General features: G+C 39.3%; 1 protein-coding gene across 1 annotated transcript in view; it reads right to left on the bottom strand.

The window, feature by feature from the left end:
- Positions 1-26589, bottom strand: part of DOCK1 (dedicator of cytokinesis 1) — a 541297-nt gene that overhangs the window by 193542 nt on the left and 321166 nt on the right. Inside the window, 1 exon segment of the mRNA XM_030568323.1 lies at positions 25301-25395. Within this exon segment, the coding sequence (XP_030424183.1) occupies positions 25301-25395 (95 nt within the window).

The raw sequence follows: 26589 nt of genomic DNA, 5'->3' as shown, positions 1-26589 counted from the left end.
CTTACAAGATGGAGAACTCTATCCTGGGAAGCACTGACTTTGAAAAAAAACTTTGGGCTCATGGTAGACAAGCAGGTCACTGTGAGCTCCCGGTGTGATGCTGTCACCAAAAGGGCTGTAGGAGGCTGTCCCTTCTCAAGTGCCCTTTTGTGGCACGTCAGATGCCAATCAGTCTCAGTTTCCCCTTCATTCATCCATAAAAAGGAGCCCGGACAGTCTCAGTGTCCGGTACAAACTCTGACATTCAGGCATAATTTATTCATATAAACCATTGCAGTAATTCCTCAAAACTATTGTAGGAAAGCCGTTCTCAAGTTATCACACATAAACAGTCCAGTGTTTTCCATTCCTCTCTCCAGGGACAGCAATTTCTTTTCACCCACTATAGAGTTCACCTGCACTCTGTCCCCTGTTCCTTTTGCCCAGGGCCCACTCTCCAGGCCTCCACAAGAGAGTGACCAGTCTTATGCCACAAGTCAAGTCTCCCATAACAGAACACCCAGCAATGTTCCATTACCACAGCCTTCCTGCCTGTGAGTTCAATCCCTGCTCAAAGAATGTCTCTTTGGGATCAATCCCTTGTTCCTGGTTCTACTGCAGCCCTGGCCCTTGTCATCCTCCTGCCTGAGTGTTCTACACCTGTGGATCCACCCTCCAACAACAACGTTCTTGTTTCTGGGTTGGGTTACCCCTGACCAAGCTGAATCTTTCCCTTTTTCTAAAAACCCAAGACCTTGGCAGTGTTCCCAGTCAACAGTTCTCTTTCAGCTTTCATCAGAACTCAGCTCTCTCTCCCAGGTCCCTGGTAGCTTTCTTCCAAGCACCTCATGCCAAGTCTCTGCTGCTCTACTGGCCCTGGGTCACTCTTCCTCCTCAGGCAGCTCTCACCTGCCCTTCCTGTATCTTGCTCCTTTCAGGCTCTGACTCTCTCCCTCTCTTCCCCTCTAGGGCCCAGCTGCCCTCTTTCAATCCCAGCTGGGGATCAGCTAGCCAGTCAGAGGTGCATTGGACTCTTCCCTCTTAAAGAGCTAGTGTCATCCGGTGACAAAGACAAATGCAATCCTTGGATGTATAAACAGAGAAATATCAAGTAGGATTAGGAAGGCGCTTATACTGGGCACCAGTGAACTGCTACAGGCATACTGTGTCCAGTTCTGGTGTCTACAAAGGGTTTTGAAAAATTGAAGAGGGTTCAGAAAATGAAAGGATTGGAAAATACGCCTTATAGCGAAAGACTTAAGGAACTCAATCTATTCATTAGCTTATCAAAGAGAAGCTTATCGGGTGATTTGATCACAGTCTATATGTACCTATATGAGAAAGAAATTTCATAATTGGGGGCTCTTCAGCCTAGCAAACAAAAAATAAGATCCAGTGTCTGGAAGTTGAAGCTAGACAAATTCAGTCTAGAAGTAAGGCACATTTTTAACAGTGAGAGTAATTAGCCATTGGACCAACTTACCAAGGTTTCTGGTGAATTCTCCATTTCTAGAAATCTTCTAATCAAGAATGGATGTTTTTCAAAAATATATGTTGTAGTTAAGGCACAGCTTTTGGACCTGAAGCAACAATTAATGCAGGGAAGTCCTATGGTCTATGTTATGCAGGAGGCCAAACTAAAGGATCACAAAGGACCCTTCTGGCCTTAAAATCTATGAATCTATTAATGTCATGACCTACCTAATTTCTGTTTTTATATCTTTGTTTATTATTACTCTGGCAGTACTTTCTGATGTTTACAACTTTAAGGAGCATGTTTTGCAGAATACTTGCAGTATACTACAGTTTAAATGGCAAGGACTGAATCCTGGTTTTAATACCCAGCAAGGGGCTTACTTTTCACTTTGTGCATAAAGAATACTTTTCCTCACAAACCAAAGAAGTGCTATATATTTATAAAATTGACAGCTATTTAAAAAACAGACACAGCCCAGAAAAAGAACTCTGTCATTAAGTTAAAACCTGGCATAGATATCAGGGAGACAGTTTTTATACTTATTAGACTTAGACAAACGATTTTACAAGTCTTCATTTACTTCTGGGTTGCCCTCTTCTATCAATATGCTACACAGGGAACAAATTCCTTTCATCTCCCCTGAATTACTGGGCTTAACTAAGAAAAGTACATTATAGCATCTTTAGGTCACGTCTACACAAGGACACTCAGGGAAGTGAAGGCAAATTACCTAAGGTGTGAAGTCAATGTGAGTAAGTTAAAATGCATTAAATGCCTATGGGGACGCTCTCATTCCAAAGTAAATTGTAGTTCACTGTAACTTAATCCTCTTTCTAGGATTAACAGCACCCTGTCGATTTTCTTGTTCAAAATTTCTAGCTGCTCTCTAAGAGAGTTTTGTTTAGCTTCAGGTTGATAGGAGAGCCAGCTGCCAGGTTTTTAGAAGCAACATGATGTTCGTGAGCCACGAGGTACCATCACCTAGAATGGCTTAAAAATGTCAAAGGAATCTGCTTCTTTCTTTAGTTTGGGTACATCTATACTGCCAAAAAACCCTGCCGTAGTGAGCATCAGAACCTGGATCAACTGACTCAGGTTCACGGGGCTTGCATTATGGGGCAAAAAATAGCAGTGTATATGTTCCCATTTGGACTGGAGCTAGTTGACCCAGACTCAGACCCATTGCTGGAGGTCAGGGGGAGGGTGGCAGGATAGGTGTACCCTTTATCTACACAGTTCAATGTCCAAAGGATCTCAGTATCGCCTCAAAAAGGAAAAAACAAGCCCCAGAACTATAGAAAATGGCTAAACCTAATGAAATATTAGGTATAAAGAAATAAAAATAGCACTGCTATGTTTGTCAAAACATTAGTACTTTTTATCAAAATGCCATTACATTGATAAAATGAAGAACAAAATGACATGATTGCTGTTATTGCTGATTATGCAATATTTATACTGGCTACTGATCATCTCCAGAAAAAGGTCAGTAGCAAATAGTTCATGGAGCATATTTTGATAAGAAATTTTTTTTCAGTCCAAACATTTAGACCAGTTCCAATCACTAAAGCACCATAAGCATTTATAAGGCCACACTGTCCTTTACGAATAAAGCTCCTTTCCACCACTCTAGCAATATAAAGGATCCTTAAAATTTTTACACCTGTTTTATACTCCTGGGGGAATTCACTAAGAACAACAGGAACAATTCACTAAGCAGGCAGGCTGCTACATTTTGCTCTGCCTGAGGGGACAGAGCCTGCCCCACATCTACCTCTTCAGAAACACCCCAAAGCTCTGCCCCTCCATGCCGAGTTTGCCGCAATAGCGAGCGACAGGGACAGAGTGTCTCTCTCTCTCTCACATGCACGACTGCCCACCCCGCACCTCCTGCAGTGATTTATGTCTCTACCGGCTGCTCTGGGTGACCAAACCAACCTGCCTGCACCACGGGGGATGGGGCACATGGCAGCTTTTGCGGCTTCCCTTTGCTTCCCTGTCAGAAGTCATTTTTCTGCGGGGAAGCAAAGAAATCTGCGGGGGGCATGAATTCTACACAAGTGCAGTGATGCAGAATTCCCCCAGGAGTAGACCTAGTAAGTTACAGCTCTACTCTAGCTCCCTTGCTGATCACTCACCAGGTCATTGTGTTTGGGTCCCACAGGTGCTTTCAAGATTTCTTGAGTCTGAGCAGAGTCTAGGCCCTGCCTTCAGCTCTAGGTTTCTAGCACACTCTCAGGGTGCAGATTTTCTTTCAAGTACCCCCTTCTAAGAACTGAGACTTTGTAGTCTAAGTACCAAAGAATCCTGTGGCACCTTATAGACTAACAGACGTTTTGGAGCATGAGCTTTCGTGGGTGAAGACCCACTTCCTCAGATGCATCTGAAGAAGTGGGTATTCACCCACGAAAGCTCATGCTCCAAAACATCTGTTAGTCTATAAGGTGCCACAGGATTCTTTGCTGCTTTTACAGATCCAGACTAACACGGCTACCCCTCTGATACTAGTCTAAGTACCTAGATCTTCAGACTAGTGCCGACTCCCTTTCCAGAGTTACAACCTTGAGGGTACTCTTGTTTACAGTTTTGCCTCTTCAGAGACACATGATAGTTGAAGCAAACTAACCTAGGCTTTTCTAAAGGTATTTCTAAAACAAGTACTCTGTACTTTAAATTGTAAAAGACATATGTAGATCTGGGTAAAACAATAATATCTATAGAACATTCCCTTCCCATCACTCTTGAGCATTCTTTGGGATTTGGTCAGAGTCCTCTTCTGAAGCTTCTGGATTCTCCTCCAAACCATGGAATGTCTCACTTTCACACCCCTGAAAGACATAGCTATGCTGAAATAAATTCCTAGGGTAGCCTAGGCCCTAGATTCCCCAAATCGTTGCAATGTTGTATTGGTATTTCCAACACAAACTTTTAAAGGACCATAACTCAACCCTAACTGTTGTGTAATATTTCTTCATGTGTTAATCAGCTTCCAGGTTTCACCCAATACCTGGGTAAAATAATCACATTTTGTTGTTTCTAAAACTCTGCTCCAGGATACAATAAAAACAAGAAGATATAGTTATGGGAGCAATGACAGTCCTAAAAGCCACATTCTAGACAAGAAGTGCAACATTCAATAATCAGAGACTGTCTGCTAACCTGATGTATTCCTGAGCTCTAGACATACACAACCAGCCTCTCTGATTTAGTATGGGAAAGATAAATCTCAACAAGAGTATTCTGACTTTTCTTTTCTCCTCAGCTACATAAAACAGGTCTAAAACCTTCTGACTTAGTACTAGCCTCAGGAAAATCATTTGTTGGAATTTGCTGGTGCTGGTTCTTTTGTATTGGTCTGCAAAAAGGATGATAACTTTTAAAAAAATAATTCCCAATCATTTTCATTCCCTGATCAACAAAAAAAGTACTCAGCATGGTGGTTTGCCAAAAGTATAGCACTGAAGGATCAAGAACATCACTTTGTTGCTGGAGCATATAGACATACGAATCTGAATATAAATAATTATATTTCCTATAGTGGTCACATGGACATAAGGAAAATGAGAAGAATTATCTTTTATTTTTCATGACCATGTCAAGGCTGGGTCATAGGCAGTCAGACCTAGTGGTCAGAGCCAGAGTCCACAGTCAGGTGTTGAGAGTCACCTGGATTAGGATACTGGGAGATCACAAGCAGGAGATAAACTGGAGACCAGAAGCACAATTCAGTAACCAGAGTCAGGCTGGGTTAGTATTCCACAGGAGAGGCAGGAGACAAACCAGAGATCAGAACCACAAATCAGAGGTCAGGTGCTAAGCCAGGTCAGGATGCCAGGAAGTTAAGGCGGGGGAGCAGGAAGCACAAGGCACATAGTCCAGAGCAGAGTGGTTCCCAGTTGTTCAGATAGTTTTCTGTTCCTGTTGCTGGCTTAAGTATGGCCACTGTGACAATCAGCTGCTCTGTGACTCCACCAATAGGATGTCAGGGGAGGAGCCTCTAATCGGGGCTGGGCTTCATGGGTCTTGGATTAGCAGTTGTCAGCAGACTGCTAAGTGCAAGGTTGAAATGTGGCTGCACTTGTGGATCCGGGTTTGAGGCTCATGGGTCATGACAGACAGGCTTCATATAGTCATTTACATTCACCAATGTACTATAATGACTTTCCTTCAGAGAAAAACCTAACCTTAGGGGAAGTGCAATGGTTTTTTGTTTTACTTTGCTGCTGGTTATGTAGGTTTTTTGAGAGGGAAGGATATCCTAGGGTATTTCATCACAGAGCAGAACTCAGATATGCATGACTCTCCTTTGTTAAGGCTCTTTCATTCAAGTGTCTTATACGAGTCCCTTTAAATAACAATACTTTCCTCTTACCTGAAATTCAGTAATACCTAATCTAGAAGCTTTTTTCAAGCAGAGAGATAGAAATACAGTCCACAGACAATATTTTGCAGAAACAGTAAGTAAAATGTTTCCTCAAAATGGCGAGCAGCCTAAAACACCATTTTTCTCTTTTTCATGTTTGAAGATACAAGAAAGGGAGATGAATAAAGAGACATTAAAGCCCTTGATGGCCAAAGCCAAAGAATCTACAGTCCAGTTTAAAAACTGATTACAGAAATCTTTAATGCTTCTCTAAGCCTGTAACCTGCGACAAAGTCTGAAGTACCACTTACATAGTACACTGAAGAATTTCTGGTATTTATGAATGTGGAAAAGGTTAGCCAGATTCTTTGAAAAATAGGTGAGATGAATAAGGCTACATTTACAAATGTGAAAAAGCAAAATATCTGTCATCCACTAGGTATATTTTATAAACTTAGGTAAGAGCATTATTTTAAATTAAATAGCCAAAGGAAAAAAACACCATTTTAAATAAAATACAATATCTTCTGTTCAAAAATAGCTATCACATGATATAACAGCTTTTTACGGTAATAAAAAGGAATGCTGCTAAAGTATTCTTTTTAATTTAACACCTCCAACTTGTTTAATTACCTACTTCACACTCTTGCTTTTATAAGAAACAAATATCCACACATTCTTGTTCCTAACACATACTGCATCAAAGAGAAAAATAATGAAACTTGGTATTTTGATATAGGATGCTAACAACATTTCATTGGATCGCTTTTAATAAAGGGCCTGATCCTGCAAGTCTTACTCTCACAAGTAACAAAATGGGACAAGTCACCTGAATATTTGCACTATGGGGACACCAAAATTGTAATCATTGCATGAAACAATGTATTTATGGAGGGCAGGGTCTTTTCCCCCCAATTATTGTGTTTTACAATGTTGCTGGGCAACTTTCTGTGTAACATTCATATTTTTGAAACAAGTTTTGTGCAAAAACATTTTCATATCAGTATTTATTTAGAGCTAGATTCTGGTATGTAGCTAGTTCTTAGAAGTGGGCACTGTTGAGCTGCACATCCCTAGGAGGTCTCTGGGACTGACTTTGCCTCAGGATGCAAAATACCGCCTGGAGCAGGGGCAGCGCACATGGTAGAGTGCTATCCCCTCTCTGCACTCTATCAGCTAGGTGAGGAAGGGACTGGACCAAGTACTTCATTCTACTCAAGCCATTTGGAGAGATCTGCATTCCAAGAAGTGCATGGAGGGACCAATCCCTGCTCTCCTGCAAGCATTGGGATTTCAATTGCCCTCAGCCTTTGTGTAAGGACGGGAACAGCCCCTAAGAAAGTTATGCTGGTCACCTCTGTGGCCTATTCAAACTTTACCTACTACATACATTTACATTTGCTACTTTTTATTTCAAAACCACTCTGCATCACACAATTATTTCATCTGCAGAAATATGAGTAAATAGTAAGAACAGTTCAAATTAAATATAAATATATAGTTACTTAGGGTATGGCTACACTTGAAATTTCAAAGCGCTGCTGCTGCTGCGCTCTGAAGTGTGAGTGTGGTCGGAGCGCCAGCGCTGGAAGAGAGCTCTCCCAGCGCTGCACGTAAACCACATCCTCTACGGGTGCAGCTTGCAGCGCTGGGAGCCGTGCTCCCAACGCTGCGGCACTGATTACACTGAGGCTTTACAGCACTGTATCTTGCAGCGCTCAGGGAGGTGTTTTTTCACCCCCATGAGCGCGAAATTTGCAGCGCTGTAAAGTGCCAGTGTAGCCAAGACCTCAGACAACAACTATCATTTGGAGCTTCCCAGTGTTCCCATAGTGAACTCCTTTCTAGAAAAAAATCACATTGGGTGAAACGCGTGTCAGTTGTTGAAGGTTGAGTGAGAGTTGATTCCCATGCCAACGGAATTGTCATCTGTTCTGTTAAGCTAGCTTCCCAACCCCTTTATTCTGAATTGAGTGGTGGCCTGGGTCTGGCCCCTTATTTGTAAGATTACTGACAGCACCCGATAATTTCATATGACACAGGAGTGGATTTCTCTCATCTAAAGGAAAACACAGACGTGCAAGTGAGAAATGTAAGATTGGTAAGGATAGTTGTTGACAGGTCCAAGTGATAAAGAAATCTAGGGCTTTGTCTTTGTTCAATTTTTTTTTCCTATTGCTTGTCCACAGTTATTTCTATATATAATTTTGAACTGCCACAGAAAACACTGTCAAAAAGGTTAAGTTTGTTTCCATGCTATGCCTTCTGGCACAAACCTATAACAGTAAGGAAATTAACAGTTAAGTGCTGCAAGATAAGAGACCTCCATGCACACAACAAGTCACCATCACCTCTTTAGTCACCATTCAAAACACCTCAGTCAGCTACAGCTTACTCCACAGCAAACTCACAATATTAACTAACACAACCATATTTGTGTTCCTTCCACTCACAAACACCAACTTTCTTTGCATTAGTATTTTCACAATTGTTCGCTTGTGAAATATGTGCAGTAGAGAGAGGAGGGAGCCACACATACAGGGCAATATGCTAAGAGCATCCCAGAGCTGAGCAAGAAATAGTCTGACTACATTTGCCTACCTGGAAGGAGGAAAGACTCATTATTTCAGCAACTTGAGAGCAAAGTTTTGCTAAAGTATCATATGGATGAAGAGCACAGGAACAGACATAGCGATTCCCAACACCTGTGCAAATGGCAGCAAGCAGAGAGGATGAAGAGTGCAAGTGGAGCCCCAGAGACACCCCTGCAGTGTCCTTCACAACTGCAAAACACCATGACATCAGGATATTCAAGTCTCTGTTTAAACAAAGGATGTTCTGAGTGGGTTCTGCGAGACTTCCATCTCTATGTGGGGGAGCTGTCTATAAGGAAGAGGAACCATTGGAGAACAAATAGTTTTTTGTTTGTTTTTTAAGGGAACTAGCACTGCTAGGAAGAGAGATCATTGGGGATTATTGAAACAGAATTACGGGAAAACAGGCAGTGAGTTCAGGATCACTTTGGGGGTGGGCTGAGGCCAATGGAAAGTGTTAGTGAGCATGAAGGGTTATGTAGTTACACAGAGAGTAGCTGAAATTAAAATTTACAAGTGTTTACAGTAAGCCGATCCAATTTTGCACACAGCTAGCTTATGTCACTACATGACTAAGTTTTACGCTCGTTTTTTCCACATAGCAAGACTGTCTGCTCTTCAAGCCTGTTTGTACAGCACTTAGCAGAATGAGGCCCAGGTCTATCTGGGTCTTTTGGGCACTCCCATAATATAAATAATAATTGTAAGGCAATACACAGCCCTAACTTTGGCTTTGCCCGACTTCCAAGTGCTCAGTCTTTTCTTACTGTTGTAGGTGTTTTTAAAAATGGAGTATGTGTACATTCCAAATCATTTTATTTATTAGTGATGGACTAAGTGGACTAAGACTTAAGTGGCATTAGACCTAAGAGCACGAACACTCCTAAATACGAAAGAAATGTTCATGTTCATTTCTAATTACTTAAAGTGCTTTCTAACAATGAACTCCTGGGTATACGCCAACAAGGACACAAGAAAGGCAACAAGTTTGAAAAAAGTATTCTGGAAATACATGGATCTGATGGTGAAAAACAGGAGCAAGAAAGTAAAAGAATCTGTTAAAATACTCAGTGGAGAAGAGTGCTATGTAAAGTACTATAGGCATCATTTATTTTTCTGATTAAATTTATGAGATTGGTTTTGTACCTGTACATATTACCACCTACTCTGACATGGAGTATAGTATAAACAGATAAGCACGCATAATGCTAATTTGGGAATCCTTCAAAACTTAAGACAGTAATCTCTACAAGCACAGTCTGCCAATTCTTGCAAAGATTGTGCTATTAGTCATTTTCATTTGCTGGCAGCATAGTAGAGAGCTTTCTGTTCTTCAGTGTAATACACTTGTTTCACCATTTCAGCAGCTGCTGGAAGAAATCAAAAGCCCTTCAGGGCACTCTCAAGGAATGTGGTGGTCCAAGCAGAGCAATTGGTCTGGCATTGGATAGGAGGAGCCAAGCAAAGTGAAATTAAGCAAGAGCATATGTCACAGTAGGATATCACCACACCTCAGGTGCATTATGGAGCATGAGTGCCTTTAAGATGACAGAAGTATGACAGCATTGTATGGATGACACATGCCCTGAAGTGCCTTAATGAAATATACACACTTTGCTTCATCGCAAATACGTGTACCATTAAAAAAATGTGCATTCAAATTGTTACAGTTCGGATCTGTCTCTATTTTACACACAGCTATGAAGCTTAAAACTTTCACTTAAGAAATGGAGGACCAGACTCTTAAACACACCCAACATTTCGTGTTTTAATAAAACTGAAATCAAATACAGATAACTCAGCCGAAGGATTTTCCCTCAAACTCACAGGAAGTGAGATCTGAGCTTCAAGATTCCCTGCAGATGACCTGGTATTCTGTTGTGTAACATCCAAAGCAAACATTAGGGATGCACAATCTAGATCTGAATCTAGGAAACAGAGGGAGCTCTGAGAATTAGAGAACATAAAGTTGGAAGTGAATCTTCCACTAAAGAATCCATTTTTACCTAAATGTCATACGCTAAGGGCTCCTCTCACTTATAATAATATTAAATATAATGTGAATCAAAGAGGGACAAAAATAAAGAAAAATAGTTCAATCCTTCTACTCTATCTAGAATATCTGGGCTTCTTTTTCAGTTAGACCATGTGTCAACCAAAAAAAATTGCATAAAGATGAACAACAAATGTGTTGGTTTGTCTTGTGCTACTTCCTCTGGTGCAACTAGTCACATATTATTTTAATATTAATATTTTCATACTGGAAAAAATAACATCTCCAAAAAATAAATTAATTTAAATTTGATTTTTCAGTAATCATTCTGATGTCAATTAATTAGCTTTATCCATATAACATAATAGCACATGGAAAGCTTACTGGATACTCAAATAACATTTCAGATTTGTCCTATAGCTTTGAGAGAGACATTTCTGAATTTTCTTTCTAAAAACAGTTGTGTTCTCAACTGAATACAGAGGTTGTCATAAACAGATAGTTAAGGGTTAAGGTCTCTTTTACCTGTAAAGGGTTAAGAAGCTCAGTAAACCTGGCTGACTCCTGACCAGAGGACCAATACAGGGACAAGATACTTTCAAATCTTGGTGGAGGGAAGTCTTTTGTTTGTGCTCTTTGTTTTGGGGGTTGTTCGCTCTTGGGACTAAGAGGGACCAGACGTCAATCCAGGCTCTCCATATCTTTCTGAATCAGTCTCTCATGTTTCAAAATTGTAAGTAACAACCAGGCAAGGCGGTTTAGTTTTATTTTTGTTTTCTCAACTTGTAAATGTTCCTTTTTTGCTGAGAGGATTTTACCTTGCTGTAACTCTGAACCTAAGGCTAGAGGGGGGTTCCTCTTGGCTATATAAACCTGATTACCCTGTAAAGTATTTTCCATCCTGATTGTACAGAAATGAATTTTTTACTTTTCTTTCTTTAATTAAAAGCTTTCTTTTTAAGCACCTGATTGATTTTTCTTTGTTTTAAGATCCAAGGGGATTGGATCTGAACTCACCAGGGATTGGTGGGGGGAAAGAAGGGGGAATGGTTAGTTTTTCCTTGTTTTAAGATCCAAGGGGTTTGGATCTGTGTTCACCAAGGAATTGTTGAAGCCTCTCAAGGCTGCCCAGGGAGGGGAAGATTTTTGGGGGGGGACAAGAAGTGATCCAGACACTGAAATTTCTGGACGGTGGCAGAGTTACCAGATCTAAGCTAGTAATTAAGCTTAGAAGTGTCCATGCAGGTCCCCACATTTGTACCCTAAAGTTCAGAGTGGGAAAGGAACCTTGACAGGGGTGCTGAAACACTTTTTATAGTGGAGGTACTGATGATGGAAACCATGTATTTGGTGTTTCTTACTACTACTTCAAGCCAGGGGGTGCAGTAGCACCCCCAGCACCCTTAGTTCTAGCACCAGTGTATATACGGAAGTTTGAAAAAAAATCCAGCAGAAATATACAAAATGTTGTATTTAGTTTTATTTCACTTAGGATCCTGTTAAAAGAATCAGTGAAGACAAGACTCTTTGGATGATGACTCAAAAAGTCATCTTAGAGAAGAACTCAAAGTAAAAATAACAGACGTATAATAATGTGATCTAATCTTACTTTTGCTGAATATATCTGTCCTGATTGAAGTTAGTAGCTATTTTTAAGTTGACTCTGCATAACCAGTATGTCATATTTTTCTCTTAAAAATTATTTCTGAACTACAAAAAAAATTAAGAATGGAGGGCAAATATTTCCTTGAAGATTTTTCTTGTTCTTCAATTTACAAACTGTGAGCTGGCTCTTAATTTGCTCATTATCATTTTGGCAGAATAAGCATTACAGAGCCAGTAAAATGTATTGAAGAAGGCAAACAGCAGTGCACACTGTTAGCACTGGAGCTCTCCCAGCAGTGAAGTCACAAGAACTACCATGTGAATTAACAAAGGGGGGGGTGTGCATAGGAAGTTCCCAGGACTGAACAATACTATAATCTTATAAACCTCTTTACAATTGTCATGTTTCAGAGGATGCATGTAGTATTAAAAATGTCCTGAAGAGATTGGCTCTTCCATCACTCTTGCAGGAAGATAACCAGCTAATGAACGAACAAGTACATTTCCAGCTTCAACTCTTAGATTGTCCTGGTTAGTTAATGCTTTTCAAGAAGACAAAAACCACCAGCTTGTGTGGATCAGAAATACAATCTGATTTTTATTTATTTATTTATTTCATGTTATTTACTTGGTTTCAAAAATTTTGGAAACTTTTATAAAGGATAGCAAGTTAGATCCTTGTTATGCCTTTACTCATTGGTGCTGGAACTAAGCGTGCTGCCACACAACCTATCTTGAAGTGGTTTTCATTATACACTGGGTTCAATGGCTCTCAGAACCCCCACTACACAAATTGTTCCAGCACCCCTGTCTTTACTACCAGAAAAGAAGAGAGATGCTTCTCAATGTCCAATATTCTTTTTAAATTCTAATTTCAAAATAATATCCAATTTATCAATTAAAAGTAATCCCATGGATACAATAGGTTGAAATAGCTAAAAACAATACATGCACATTCAGAAAGCATTAATTACTAATGAATGGTGAAGCTATGCATATTAGTCTAATGATAGTGCTCTACACTGATATTTTTGAGGAACATAAATTTCTGAGACTTCCTCCATCAGACAGGAGTCAGTGGGTCCAGCCTCTTTCTCCATGTGTCCCCAAGCACCTGCCATTAAAAAACCCACAACGCTTTCCAAAATACACGGTGGCACCAGTACTGTATAATAATTACATTTGACAACTGCAAGTCTTACAAAATTAGTTATCACCTTTATGTTTACCCACTAGAAGCAATGAAGCAAGAAATAAAGTAATATGGTCAGGATTAATCAGCAAAGCAATAGTACTTTTTTTTTAAATCTCATCTGTACTGGCAAGCTCAACTTCACTGATTCAAGAGATCATTGTAGAACTTCTGTAGTAAATCAGAGAACTGGGAAACAGATAAGATGGAAAACAGATCCATTACACCTAATGGTTTCCAAGGGTGCCAAGAAAAGCACTTGTCCCTAAATACTCTCATAGAATATCATTATCAATATGATACCAAGGTCAAGCACAAACCAGCTCTAATACAGAATGGTTCAGATAAAATAACCCACCGTGTAAGATGTACTGTTTCTCTCTTACTGAGGAAATACATCCAACTGAAAAGAGCATTCTGTCAAAGTATTGTCCTGTGAGGTACAGGTACAGACTACAGAGTAAGAAAAATAATTGCATTTTAAAACATAACTGGAATGTTCAATTTAATTTAAGTTCTAGTTAATTTGACAGGTACTGTATCAAGTAAAAACATCCTGCAAGGCCTTTATTGAAAAGGTCAAAGCACTATACAACTAGCTTCAAAGGACAACAGAACTCCCTTCCATTTACAGAAACATAGCCCTTTGATACTTAATGTAGCTTATCAGTATCCGTTCATGCTTTGTATAATAAGAGAAAATCAAGGTTCTAAGTGCCTAAGTCATTTTTGAAAAGTATCTCCCAACTCACTTATGCCCTTCTGAAAATTATATCCTGATCTGTAAATAATCTGTAAATGATTAGAGTTTCTCCCTTTGAACATATGGAAAAAAAATAACATTCAGGAAAAATATGGAATGGCCAACATTGATATGTCCTATCTCATTCTCACTTCAAAATGAATCCATACCTTTCAGTATGCACAGTCTCTTAACAGGACAGCCTTCGCAAAGGAGTAAACATAGTATGGTGTAAGACATATAACAAGACAGCAACACTGATGTCACTTTCCTTTAGCCAAAGCTGCTCTACTCTCCAGACTCAAAACTAATCTAATAAGTATTACTACTTCACATCAACAGGTAGACTATATATTGTAAATGAAATGTACCTCAGTTATCTATTTAAGCTTTCATGTTGTCTTAACACCCAATTATCTCCTTGAATAGTGCATTATCAAAAATTCTTGGTAAAGTGGCTGCTAATTTTGAAGTATCTCCCTTTTATAGCATGCATGCATGCGGTGCATGTATAAATAAATCAATAAATCGGAAATTACTTGTTGACTCTGAATTTCTAGCAGTTTCCTTTCCAAAAATATCCACACACCCTGCATGAATTTCCACTATTCTGACAACTACTGATCCATCAATAACCAGTTCATGACTCAGACAGTCTTCCCTGACTCTTCCTGTATGATTATAAAATATGATAGCTGAGATCCAGAAACCTAATTGAAACAGACAAAGCAGATCTCCCAAAAGATGAGAGTTAGAACTGAACTTTACACTGAAAACCAATTTGATACATTATGTTAGAATTTGCAACTATTTATAATTTCAGAAGGTTGTTTTCATTCATTCATAGAAAACCAGATGTGTTCAAAACATTGCACAGCAAATGTTTAAAAATAAAGCAAATGTTTAATATTTTAAACGTCGTTTTCATTTGGCTTTGGGTTGTCAACAGGCATAATTCACTAAAGCAATTTAAGTGAGTACTGTACTATAAGCTTTAAGGTTATAGATAAGCTTGTTTTGTTCAGAATGAGACATTGTGTTGCAAAGTTCCCACAATGATGGCAGATACACACACAGTAGACATTGCTCTCAAATTACATTACAGTTTGACAGATGCTGATATGACAACCGTGTAGTAACACACACCCTTTATTTCACTGACAGTTTCAAACAACCAAAATAAAGAAATATGTACAAACTATGCCCGCTACTACAAAATACCAGAGAAAAAAAATTAATTTCTGAAATGAGTGCATTTGTTGATGGTACTACTGTAGATTGCTGTTGAACTGTATTTTTCAAGGGTATTTCTTTCCCTAGTTTGATTTCTTTTAGATGAGGAGAGTGAAAGAGGACAGGAAGAAGGTAGGATAAAATGCAGACTGCACAGGAGACCTTGGCAATGATCTTGGAGGTAATTTATTCATTCAGTTTTGTAGAATGTTTATAGATTTTTGGTTGTGTGTGTAAAATAGAGAGGACATTTGATTACATTTCTTATAGAGATGAAGTACCATTTAACAACAAAATGAAGTATCAGTATGTTGAATGCTCCCCAAGACAGCTCTCAAGCTCTAGAGGAAGAGTTGTATATGTTTAGCAGACTCTTCTCTCTCTATTTTTGTGGGGTTTTGCTTTTTTAAACCAGAACAAAAAGCTCATGAACGTGCTGCACTGTCAGCAATGGGCAAATGAACAACTCCATTTATCTGCAGAACAGATACAGCACTGGCAGCTGCAGGGAAACTTTCTGCACATCATCTTGCCAATGTGACCTCACATATAGGAACAATGTGTAAGCATGAGAGGCTTCAGTCTTCCTGATTCATCCCTACCTTTTTTCTCAGTGGTAAGACTGCCAACAGGGATACAATTGATTCCAACTGTGGTGGTGGTTTTTATGATGTGGACATCTGCCCGCAAGAAGTAGGATTCACACCACCAAACTTATTTTACATGGGCAACTAAACCTGCAAGACTAATAGTGTGGACCAAATTCTTAGTAGAGATGAATTTATCACAAGATCTGTCAGCACAACTGGGTGCCACCACTGCCAACAGAAAGTTCAAGCATTAAATGAGTACTGAGATTGAACCATCCTTTCATCTACAGAAATGGTCCTTCCCGGTCAGGGTTGTTGTCATAAACAGATAGTTAAGGGTTAATGTCTCTTTTACCTGTAAAGGGTTAACAAGCTCAGTGAACCTGGCTGACACCTGACCAAAGGACCAATCGGGAGACAAGATACTTTCAAATCTGGGTGGAGGGAAGCCTTTGTTTTGTGCTGTTTTCTTTGTTCTCTGTTCTCTCTTGGGATTAAGAGAAGCCAGACACGTACCAGATTTCTCCAATCTTACTGAAACAGACTCTCAGGTTCCAGATAGTAAATAACAGATAGAAAGCGGATTAGACTTATGTTTGTTTTCTTTATTTGCAAATGTGTATTTTGCTGGAAGGATTTTACTTCTGTTTGCTGTAACTTGTATTTTATGCTAGGGGGAGGGAGTCCCTCTAATCTATATAGCTGAAGACCCTGTAAACATTTTTCCACCTTGATTTTACAGAGATAATTTTTATTTTTTTCTTTCTTTAATTAAAAGCTTTTCTTTTAAGAATCTGAATGATGTTTTTATTCCTGTGTAAGACCCAAGGGGACTGGGTCTGAACTCACCAGAGAATTGGTGGGGGAAAGGAGAGAAGGGGGAGGGAAAGGTTAATTTCTCTCTGTGTTAGGATCCAAGGAGTTGGGATCGGTGTCTCTCTCTCAGAGAGAGTCTGGGAGGGGGAGAGAAGGGGGGGGGGAAGGTGAATTTCCTCTCTGTTTTAAGATTCAAGGAGTTTGAATCACAGTGATCTCCCAGTGTAACCCAGGGAGGGGAAAATCTGGGAGGAAGGAAGGAGAGGGGAATGGTTTATTTCCCTTTGTTTTAAGATCTAAGGGGTTTGGGTCTTGGGTTCCCCAGGGAAGGTTTTGGGGGACAGGGAGTGTACCCAAACGCTATATTTTGGGTTGGTGGCAGCGTGATAAGATCTAAGCTAGGAATTAAGTTTAGAGGGGTACATGCAGGTCCCCACTTTTTGGACGCTAAAGTTCAAAGTGGGAAAGAAGATCCTGACAGTTGTGATTTGTGTATAGACTAATGTAGGAAAACTGGAACTAGAAATGACAATACAATGCCTGTTTTGTGGAAAATGGACTTCAGTTTCTAGGGCTATCAGCTGTGCACTTATCACAAACACTGTAGATTAGATCACTAGCCTCTGACTTTTGGAGTGAAAAATCCAAGTTCAAATCTGTCCCAGAGCACAAGTGACTTTGGTGATCAAGGAACAAAAGGAAGTTTAATAGGCAGCACTTGTTTAAAACAAACAAAAGGAAGCACTTTTTAACAGGGCTTTGGAGTAGAGCCCGGAGCTGGAGCCTGGAGCAGCTCCAGAGCAGTAGAGCTGCAGGTTTTTGCCTGGAGCTGGAGCAGAGCTGGAGCACAGCTCCAAAGCCCTGCTTCTTAACATAACACACAGTCTATCTGGAACTCGTTGCCAAGGGATGCTGTGAAGCCAAAACTAAAACTGGGTTAAAAAAAGAACTGGGCAAGTTCATGGAGGACAGGTTCATCAATGGCTATTAGCCAAGAATGGTCAGTGATGCAACCCCATACTCTAGGTGCCCCTAGCCTCTGACTGCCAGAAGCAGGGAGTGGACGAGAGGGGATGGATCATTAGATAATTGCCCTGTTCTGTTCACTCCCTCTGAAGCACCAGGCATTGTGACTGTCATAAGACAGGACAGCGGGCTAGAGGGACCATTGGTCTGTCTCAGTATAGCCATTTTTATGTTTTTATCTCCTAGTCCCCATTTATGAACATCACAGGAAAGCCACCCAACAATTTAGCCTTATTCAATATAACTAGCAGTCTCTCTCAGGGAGTCTCATGTCTGAAACCTAGAATTCACTGGTAGTGTCCTGGAAGGAAGCTAGTACTACAATTGCTCTATAACTAACACTATGCCTAAACTGGGGCTCACACTAGTAATATTAGATCCTTACTTGCATAACTACTACATTCTGTCAAAACATCCAAATACATAAACCTTAAAATAAACATAACTTAAAAGCATCTATAGTACCTTAAATAGCATAATTCTAAATCAACTTCTGATAAAAATGGCAGAATTCCAAGAAATGTTTTCTTTAAAGTTATTTTGTTTCATCTTTATTTTCTAAGCAATTTTAAAAGGAACATATTTAGTAACAAATGTTCAGTGCCAAGTGCAGAATTATCTGTCATATAAAGCAAGAGTCTTGCACAGAAACTTCCTCATGTGAAAAGCTGACTAATGTAAATTTAGCTAGATACAATCCTAACTCAGTATGTACTGAGATCAAGAAATTAACTGGAAGATATCTAATAAAAATATTATGCAGGCATATGCTGAAGAAAAAAAATGGTAAGACCCTGATCCTGCATTGATTTATGCATTTGCTTAACACACACTGAATAGCACTGCTGACTTCAGTGGGACTTCTCAGAGTGCATAAAAAAAAATCTCTGCAGGACTGTAGCCTAACTGGTTTTAAAAACCTGCAGTCTTCTGCTATTTGCAATCATTCCATCTCAGACCATGATTGCATCAGACTCACATGCTAGGAAAGATTGCCTCTGGTAACTGATTGGATGAGATCCCTTCAAGAAAAACAAAAGGTACTATTGTAATATTCTTCTTAGTCAACAACCAACTTTGCTCTAAGCATGGTGTAGGTAAGCATCATGCTGTTGGGTGTTCTGCTTTTTGGCTAAAAGAAAGTCTGGACAACTTGATCATTAGAAATCCCACACATAGAAGTAAAACATTTACTCTGGTGTCCTTACCAGATTCCAAATAGGTAGCATTTCATTACAGATAGTGTGTCATTACTGGGAAACTTTGCAGATGACACAAAGATTGGGGAAGTGGTAAACAATGAAGAGGACAGATCACCAATACAGATACTAATATAGTACCCTCTGGATCGCGTGGTAAGTGGGGCTGAAGCAAACAATATGCATTTTAACTTGTACCTCTAGAAACAAAGAATGTAGGCCATACTTACAAGATTGGGGACACTATCCTGGGGAGCAGGGACTCTTTAAAAGACTTGTGGTCATAATTAATAATCAGCTGAACATGAACTCCCAGTGCAACGCTGTAGCCAGAAGAGCTAAAATGATCCTTGGATGTATCAACAGGAATGTCAAGTAGGAGGAAAGAGGTTATACGACTTCCATATTTGGCACTGGAGTGACTACTATTGGAATACTGTGTCCCAATCTGGTGCCCAAAATTCAAGAAAGATGAAGAGGCTTCAGAGAAGAGCCACACGAATCATAAAGATCATAAAACATGTCTTATACGGAATAGACTCCAGGAGCTCAATCTGTTTAGCTAAACAAAGACAGAGTTGAGGGGCTATATGATCACAATCTATATAAGTTCCTATATTGGGAACAAAATTTTCATAATGGGATCTTCAATCTAGCAGACAAAGGTGTAACAAGATCGAGTGGCTAGAAGTTAACTAAACTTTATTACCTAAACTAAACTAGAAGTAACTAAACTTTATTCTTGTGACTGTTGACAGATTTGACAGTTGGCGTAGATCAAGCAGTATCCTGATTTTAAATCTGGGTAGTCCTCCTCCTACTGGAATAATGACTGTAGTACCACTCCGACAAAGCTTGCACCTGACCTAGAGGCCTGCCCCAATGCATAGGTAAGTACTGAATGTGTGAGCTGAACTCCACCTAGCTGCCCTACAAATCTCAGTCAAAGGGATATTGTTCAAAGAGGCTGTGGAGATTGCCTGAGTTTGAGTTGAATGGGATCTAACGTCCAGGTGAATCTTCTTCGCAAGAATATAGCAAGTATGTATGCAGTCCAAAACCCACTTGGATAGTTTTTGTTAGGATACTGGCTGCCCTCTTATCCATCCTGCAAACACCATGAATAGTCTCAGAGAGGTTCTAACCATTCTGGTTCTATCCAGGTAAAAGGACAAATGTCCTACCCATTTCTAGGGTGTGAAGCTTCACTTTGGCTGCTGAAGAAGGAGGTTTAGAAAACACAATCATGGGGTGAAGAGATTATTATTACTACTCAAAATAATCATAGGCAAGAACTTAGGGTGAGGTCTCAGGGTGACCTTGTCTTTGTGGAAGATAATAGAGAGGTGACCTGCCACTAGGACCTGAATTTCCCCATTTGTCCTGGCCAATGTTATGGCCACTCGGAAGGCTGTCTTTACAGAAAGTTGCTGGATTGAGCAGGTAGCCAGGGGCTTGAACTGAGGCCCAATTAATCCAGCCAGCACTATGCTAAGATCCCAAGCAGGAGAGTGTTCCTTAGTTGGTGGAAAAGCCTGGGTCAGTCCTTTAAGGAATTTCATCATGGTCCTGGCAACGATGTGACAAGTCCACTGCTGTTTGGAGTGCCATTCTAGAGGTGACCTGCCCCTTTGACATGGTGGATCTTAACTCCTTCTAATATTCATTGGGGTGCTTGTCCATTAAAGAGGAGGGTTGATTCCATAGCAGAAAATGGTACTTGAGAAGGATGCCTGATAATTAGTAATTCCAGCCTGAAGACTTCCTAAGGTGTACACTCTATGTCCGAAAAGGTCCAGTTTTTTAGGATCTTTTTCTGTGGGAATTGACCTAGTTTGTTGTTCAGACCTTTCTTGTGGAGCTTGGATGATCAGAGACCTCAAGGTGGGCGGCTGGAAGGAGTACTCAGATCCTTTTCCGAGTGCCTTATATCTCCTATCTGCATACATGGAAGTTGGCAGGGACTGATGCAGGAGCATGCCATACAGTTTTAGCTGGTTCTAGCAGTACCTCATTGATTGGTAGGACCATTCTACCCGACTGAGAAGGCCGGAGAACACCCAGCACATTGTGAGGCTTTTCTTGTCTGATGCCAAGTGAAAAATCTAGAGAGTGTCCACTAGCTGCCTCATCCAGTCCTGAGACGTTCAACTCATCTGAAAGGGGTGCGGATAGAGGGTTGGTCATTTCATCAAAGGGGCAGTGGCTATTGGTGTTTAGTGGAGAAATCATGCCCACTGACTCTTTGTTCCTCCTCTACTACAGATTGTTGAGAGGTTGATGTCAGGGCCAATTGCAGAAGCTGTTCGGGGGAGGACAATCTTAATTTACAGTTGAGCTGGGGACATGTAGTAACTGGTGGTGTCATTAGAGATTGGGACCATGATGGCTAGACTGCAGTACTGGCATTGGGGGCTTCCTGGCTATTGGTACCATGTGCTGACGCAAAGTGGCTACCATTGGTCTTGGAACTGGCTTCATGATCAATGGGTCAGCAACATGGAAGGCAATGTATGCACTCGGGAAAGACACTATCAGTCTGAGTAATCTGCCAAGGTGGTATTAAGAAGCTTAGGAGATCTTTTGCAGCTGCATAGGTTCCAGGGTGGTTGGTACCAAAATAGACCTTTGCTCCATTATGATCAAGGATGATGGCTTCAGTGTCTGCTCTAAGAAAGCAGCCAGCCTCAACTGTCCTAGCTCAGGAACCAGAGTCAGCAGCTCTGTCCTGATCAAGCCACTTGGGAGTGATATTGAGGAGCAACAGCCAAAGGGTATGCTCTACCTTCAGTACTGGAATAGTTAGCCTCTGCAGCCAAAGAGTCCCCCACCAAGGACTTCAACAATGTGAAGCCATCCATTTCTTTGGTTTTGAAGGCTCAGGGGGCTCTGAGCATTTATGTCTCTTCAAGGAGAACTCTGACAAAGAGGAACACCTTTATCTGCTTTCTGGTAAGAACAGGGAGCACTTCAGGATTAAGAGGAACTCCCTCCAACTGATCAAGGATGATGGGCAAAGGCATTCTTCTCTTACATTCTTGATTTGTGAAACCTTAGTGAAAGACAGAACGAAAAAGGAGGTTTGAGGACCCCAAAACAAGTGCCACTAACCAGGAAAAATCACTAGCCATATGTTCACAGAGTAACAGCTGACAGCATATGCCGAACAATGACAGTACAAAGGAACAGAAGGGATCCTGTGTGCCTGGGCACCAAGAGAAAATAATTAATACTCAGGTATGGGTATGTACATATTTCTCTCTTTTTTCTTTTCTTTTTTAATTATTTAGAAAGTTTTAACATGTCTACTAAACCTTGCCATGTAAATATCAGGAACAAAACAACCATTACAACTCTTCTCTTTTGTTTAAAGAGACATTATACAGGAATATAGCCATCAGATCTTTCTATTTAACAGGTTGTTACCATGTTACAGAGTAAGCATCATTACAACACCTATGACATTTTTAGTGATTTTATTAAATTGAGTTAAACCTCTATATCCACATATTTAACAGACCATGTATCATCTATCAAATATTAATATTCAAAAAAAATTAGATGGGTGTTTTTTTGTTTTGTTTTGGTTTTTTTGCAGGTGAATGTACTTTTTCTGAGTAAGGAATAAAAGGTAACCAAATATCAAGCATCTATCTGTCCTCTGTCTGTTTTGCTGGGTACATAATTAGTGTCTTAATTTTTCTAGAACCACAATCTTCCATATTTTTGAACCATTCCTCAATGGTTGGGCTGTTTTTCTTTTTTCCATTGAGAGACTACAAATAGCCGAGAGGCTACTAGCAGATAAGAGATTAATTCTTGAGTTCTGCATATAGTTTTGTATACAGAATTACACAAGTAAAATGATTTTGAAGTAGGTACATTACTAAATTTCTAGATACAAATTTTCAAAAGTTCTCCTTAATTTTACCCAAATATTTGCAAGGGTTCTTCTTCATATATGCAATATTCATCTGTACACAAGGGTATTCCAATGTGCAAAATGGGTAATTGTGTCTCTAACTGTAAGATTTTCCATGCATGGAGACAGATGTGCTTGCAAATACTCTGGGCACAATTAAAATATGTCATTTGAGGGGCTGCCCCAACTGCCAGATCACAACAGTATTAAATCTACTGAAATAAATTAATGAATTAGTACACACTTTTTAATTTTTTTTTTGATAGTGGTGTGGCACTATGTACTCAAATTCAATTTCTACTGACGACAGGAAGCAATTTCTGGCAGACAGATTTGTTACATGTTACAGGATGTTTTAGTGACTCTTTTCCAATAATAGTTTGAAAACAAATAAACTAGATAGGGGAAGATATTTTCAAAATGTAATTTTCTATTTTTGGAAGGCCCACCCTACTTCAGAAGTTAAAGAGTTCAATTAATTTCAGAAACACACACAAAGATGCACTTAATTAAAATGCTCACATTCCCATTAAATTTAGGTAAAGAAGTTTAACTTAGAGATGAATAAGTCTCTATACATCTTTCTCTGGATAACTGTCAATACAAACAAGCTTGTGGATACAACATTCTTTTAGCCTGTACCTTCTTCAAATACTGTCTCTAAAAGTATAGGAGTGATAGCACTGAAGACCCTAACATTGTGACAATACAGCTGGTTTTCCTGCTTTTTCAGGAAGTAATGTCCAGTATAGGAAAATACACGTAAGCCACATTTTGCAGGTACCAGATGATCAGGCAAGAATCAAAATACATTATCTACCTGCAGGCCTCTGCAGACTCCTGTCTCCAAAGTTATTCTAGTTCAGATACTGTCTTATTTTCACCTCTATAGTAAGCTGTTGCAGACCTTTATTGAGTTGTACTGTATTAAAGTTACTTGCCATAGTCCGAGACTAAAATCATCGTGCTTGAAAATACTGCTATATTTGCTAAATCAGGCAGGAACTATACATTAAAAACCCCCACCTTCCTAAAAAAGGAACTTTTTGGCTACTATATTTTCCAATTGGTAGCACACAGACAAAAACAAAAAACAAAAACAAAATAAAAAAAAACAACCTCCAAACAAACATTCACAAGGCACTTGGCCCTGCCACTTGGGAAATTTGGGTTCAATTCCAGGACAAGTATTTCATTCGCAGCAGTGGCAGAATCCTGGGAAAGCATCACACTCATCATTGCCAAGTTTGGGGAAAGAACCATATCAGTCTCTTAAAGATAACTGCTGCATGACTAGTAAGTGGGGCCAATAGGCTGTAAATAGAACTCTTTCCAGTGCTGTCTCAACTCTTCTGAAAATGATGGCGCACCGAGAAAAATAGAGGGGGGAAGAGATATTTTCAGGATTTCAGCAAGGGCTGTGGGATAACATATGCGGTGAAGGCTCCCATAGAGATCTCTGCGTATTATAAATCTGCAGTAAAATCCTCAAAGTAGCTGGAGTTTATGAACAGGGGGCCCATTTAAGACCTCAACAAAAAACCCAGTAGGTTTAAGTCCACATTATCAACTAATTTGAAAAAGTTATTTTATTCAAAACACAGTGTTTTTTGAGTTACAGCAGAACAAACATGTTTGACCATAGCCATTAAACACAAATTCAAGGATGGCTGAATTAATTTTAATCCAATTTATTACCCATTATAAAGTTCATTCTTGAGAGGAGTTATCATATGCCAAGTTTCAAGATATACTGGATTTTTATGGCAAAAGTATAACCCCCATTTTATGGGTTAATAGGGAAAAAACTGACAACATTTTAGCCATGATAGCTAACAGTAAGCACAAGATATTTCTCCAAGCAACATGGAAACAAGATGCTTTTTTTTAAAACTTGCATCAAAGTGCACAAAAATGTGTGGGAGATACTTACCAAAATAGCAAATGCAAAATATTCCACTGAATCCTGTTAAATAATAATTAAATAATAACAACCAGAGAAGCAGTGACAAACCAAAAAACAAGATTTGAAAGATTCACAACCTGTCACTTCATTATCAAGCTGATGGGGACAGTTTTTAAATCCCTGCCCTTTCAATTAGGATGTATGAAAATGCATTATCTACATGTTAACAACATCAAAACACTGTCACGGCAGATGCTCAACCCTGCACAGTAGCCATTTATTTCTGAAATATATGATGTACAAACACATGTATCCTAACTGGAATAGTATAGGAAATTCAATTAACCAATAATAATATTAAAAATATTGGTTTACTTTTCCTCTTCCACAATCTTTCTAAAATGGTTGATGATGTTTTTTTTTTAAATGACATCCTCCCTTGACTTGTGATGGACTTGAAGAGGCCATGGTTTACTGCTTCTGTTTCAATAACAGGTCTACTGCAATCTCTAGAGCCAATTTTTCAAACAATTATTTGCATCACAGAAAAAAAAAATCTCTCTGCTGCATTGTGTGTGTGACTGTTTCCAAGCAACACTTGTTTCAGATCAAACATGAAATAGTCATCTCAGTAAAGGTTCAGCGCTTTTTCTCTGTACTTACTTATTCTGCATCATGTTCATTATAACCCAGTCGAAGGGATAGACATTCTTCCCAATGAGATTCTTGAACATGATGAATGTTTCCATCAGAAAGTCCTAAAATAAGAGGGAAAACATTTGAAAAAGGCCACTCTTTCAGATCAAATATGATACCATATGGCTGATGAAAACTCACTTGATTAATGACTAAATTCAAAAAGGTATCTCTTGCTTTGTTGAATGAAAAAAATACAAACTACTGTTCAGGTAAACTTTATATTAATTCTATGATAATTATATTATTTATCTCTTTCAGATGATATCTGTAACAAGTATAGGGTTATTTCTTTTTTTAAACTAAATAGTTCTATATTGTAATCGACCAATTCATTGTATAATTCCATGAAAAAGAACAAATGACAAAAAATTCATCAAATTGAAATTTTGCTGAAGGTGGTTCCAGCGCTCATTGATAAATATGTGGTTAAGGATAAGCATGAAGTCTTACAAAATGGACTTCATAGTACATAACAACATAACACACCAGTCAAAGAAGAACAGATATATAGAATTGAGATCTGTCAATCCTGTTTTGAATATAAACGTTAAAACAAACTATTTGTATATGTAAAAAGAGGGAAGAAGAAGGTTTTAAAAATATTTCCTACGTTAATCAAATAAAGATCCAATTATACAGAAGTATTCACTGGTGAGTAGGTCGATTCTCCAGCGTAGACTAGTTTTAAAAGTTATGCTCTGGTTTGAATTAGAATTAACTCCTATGCCTGTGTTATATGGGAGATCAGAGTAGATGATCATTTTAGGCTCCCTCTGAAAAGAGACACAAATTGGTTCTGCAAGAGAAAAACTGATGCTGCACAAAATAAGCTTGGTGGCATAAGCCAATTGATTTTTGTATAGACATGAACAAACAAAAAGAACAGGAATACTTGTGGCACCTTAGAGACTAACAAATTTATTTGAGCATAAGCTTTCGTGGGCTACAGCCCACTTCATCTGATGCATAGAATGGACCATATAGTGAGGTGATATATATACACATACAGAGAACATGAAAAGGTGGAGTTGCCCAACCAACTCTAAGAGGCTAATTAATTAAGATGAATTATTGTCAGCAAAAAAACTTTTGTAGTGATAATCAAGATGGCCCATTTAAGACAGTTTGACAAGAAGCTGTGAGGATACTTAACATGGGGAAATAGATTCAATGTGTGTAATGGCTCAGCCATTCTCAGTCTCTATTTAAGCCTAAATAGATTGTAACTAGTTTGCATATCAATTCAAGTTCAG

The sequence above is a fragment of the Gopherus evgoodei genome, chromosome 7, assembly GCF_007399415.2.
Source record: "Gopherus evgoodei ecotype Sinaloan lineage chromosome 7, rGopEvg1_v1.p, whole genome shotgun sequence".
Taxonomy (NCBI): Eukaryota; Metazoa; Chordata; order Testudines; family Testudinidae; genus Gopherus; species Gopherus evgoodei.
This window is presented reverse-complemented; position numbering and strand designations above follow the sequence as displayed.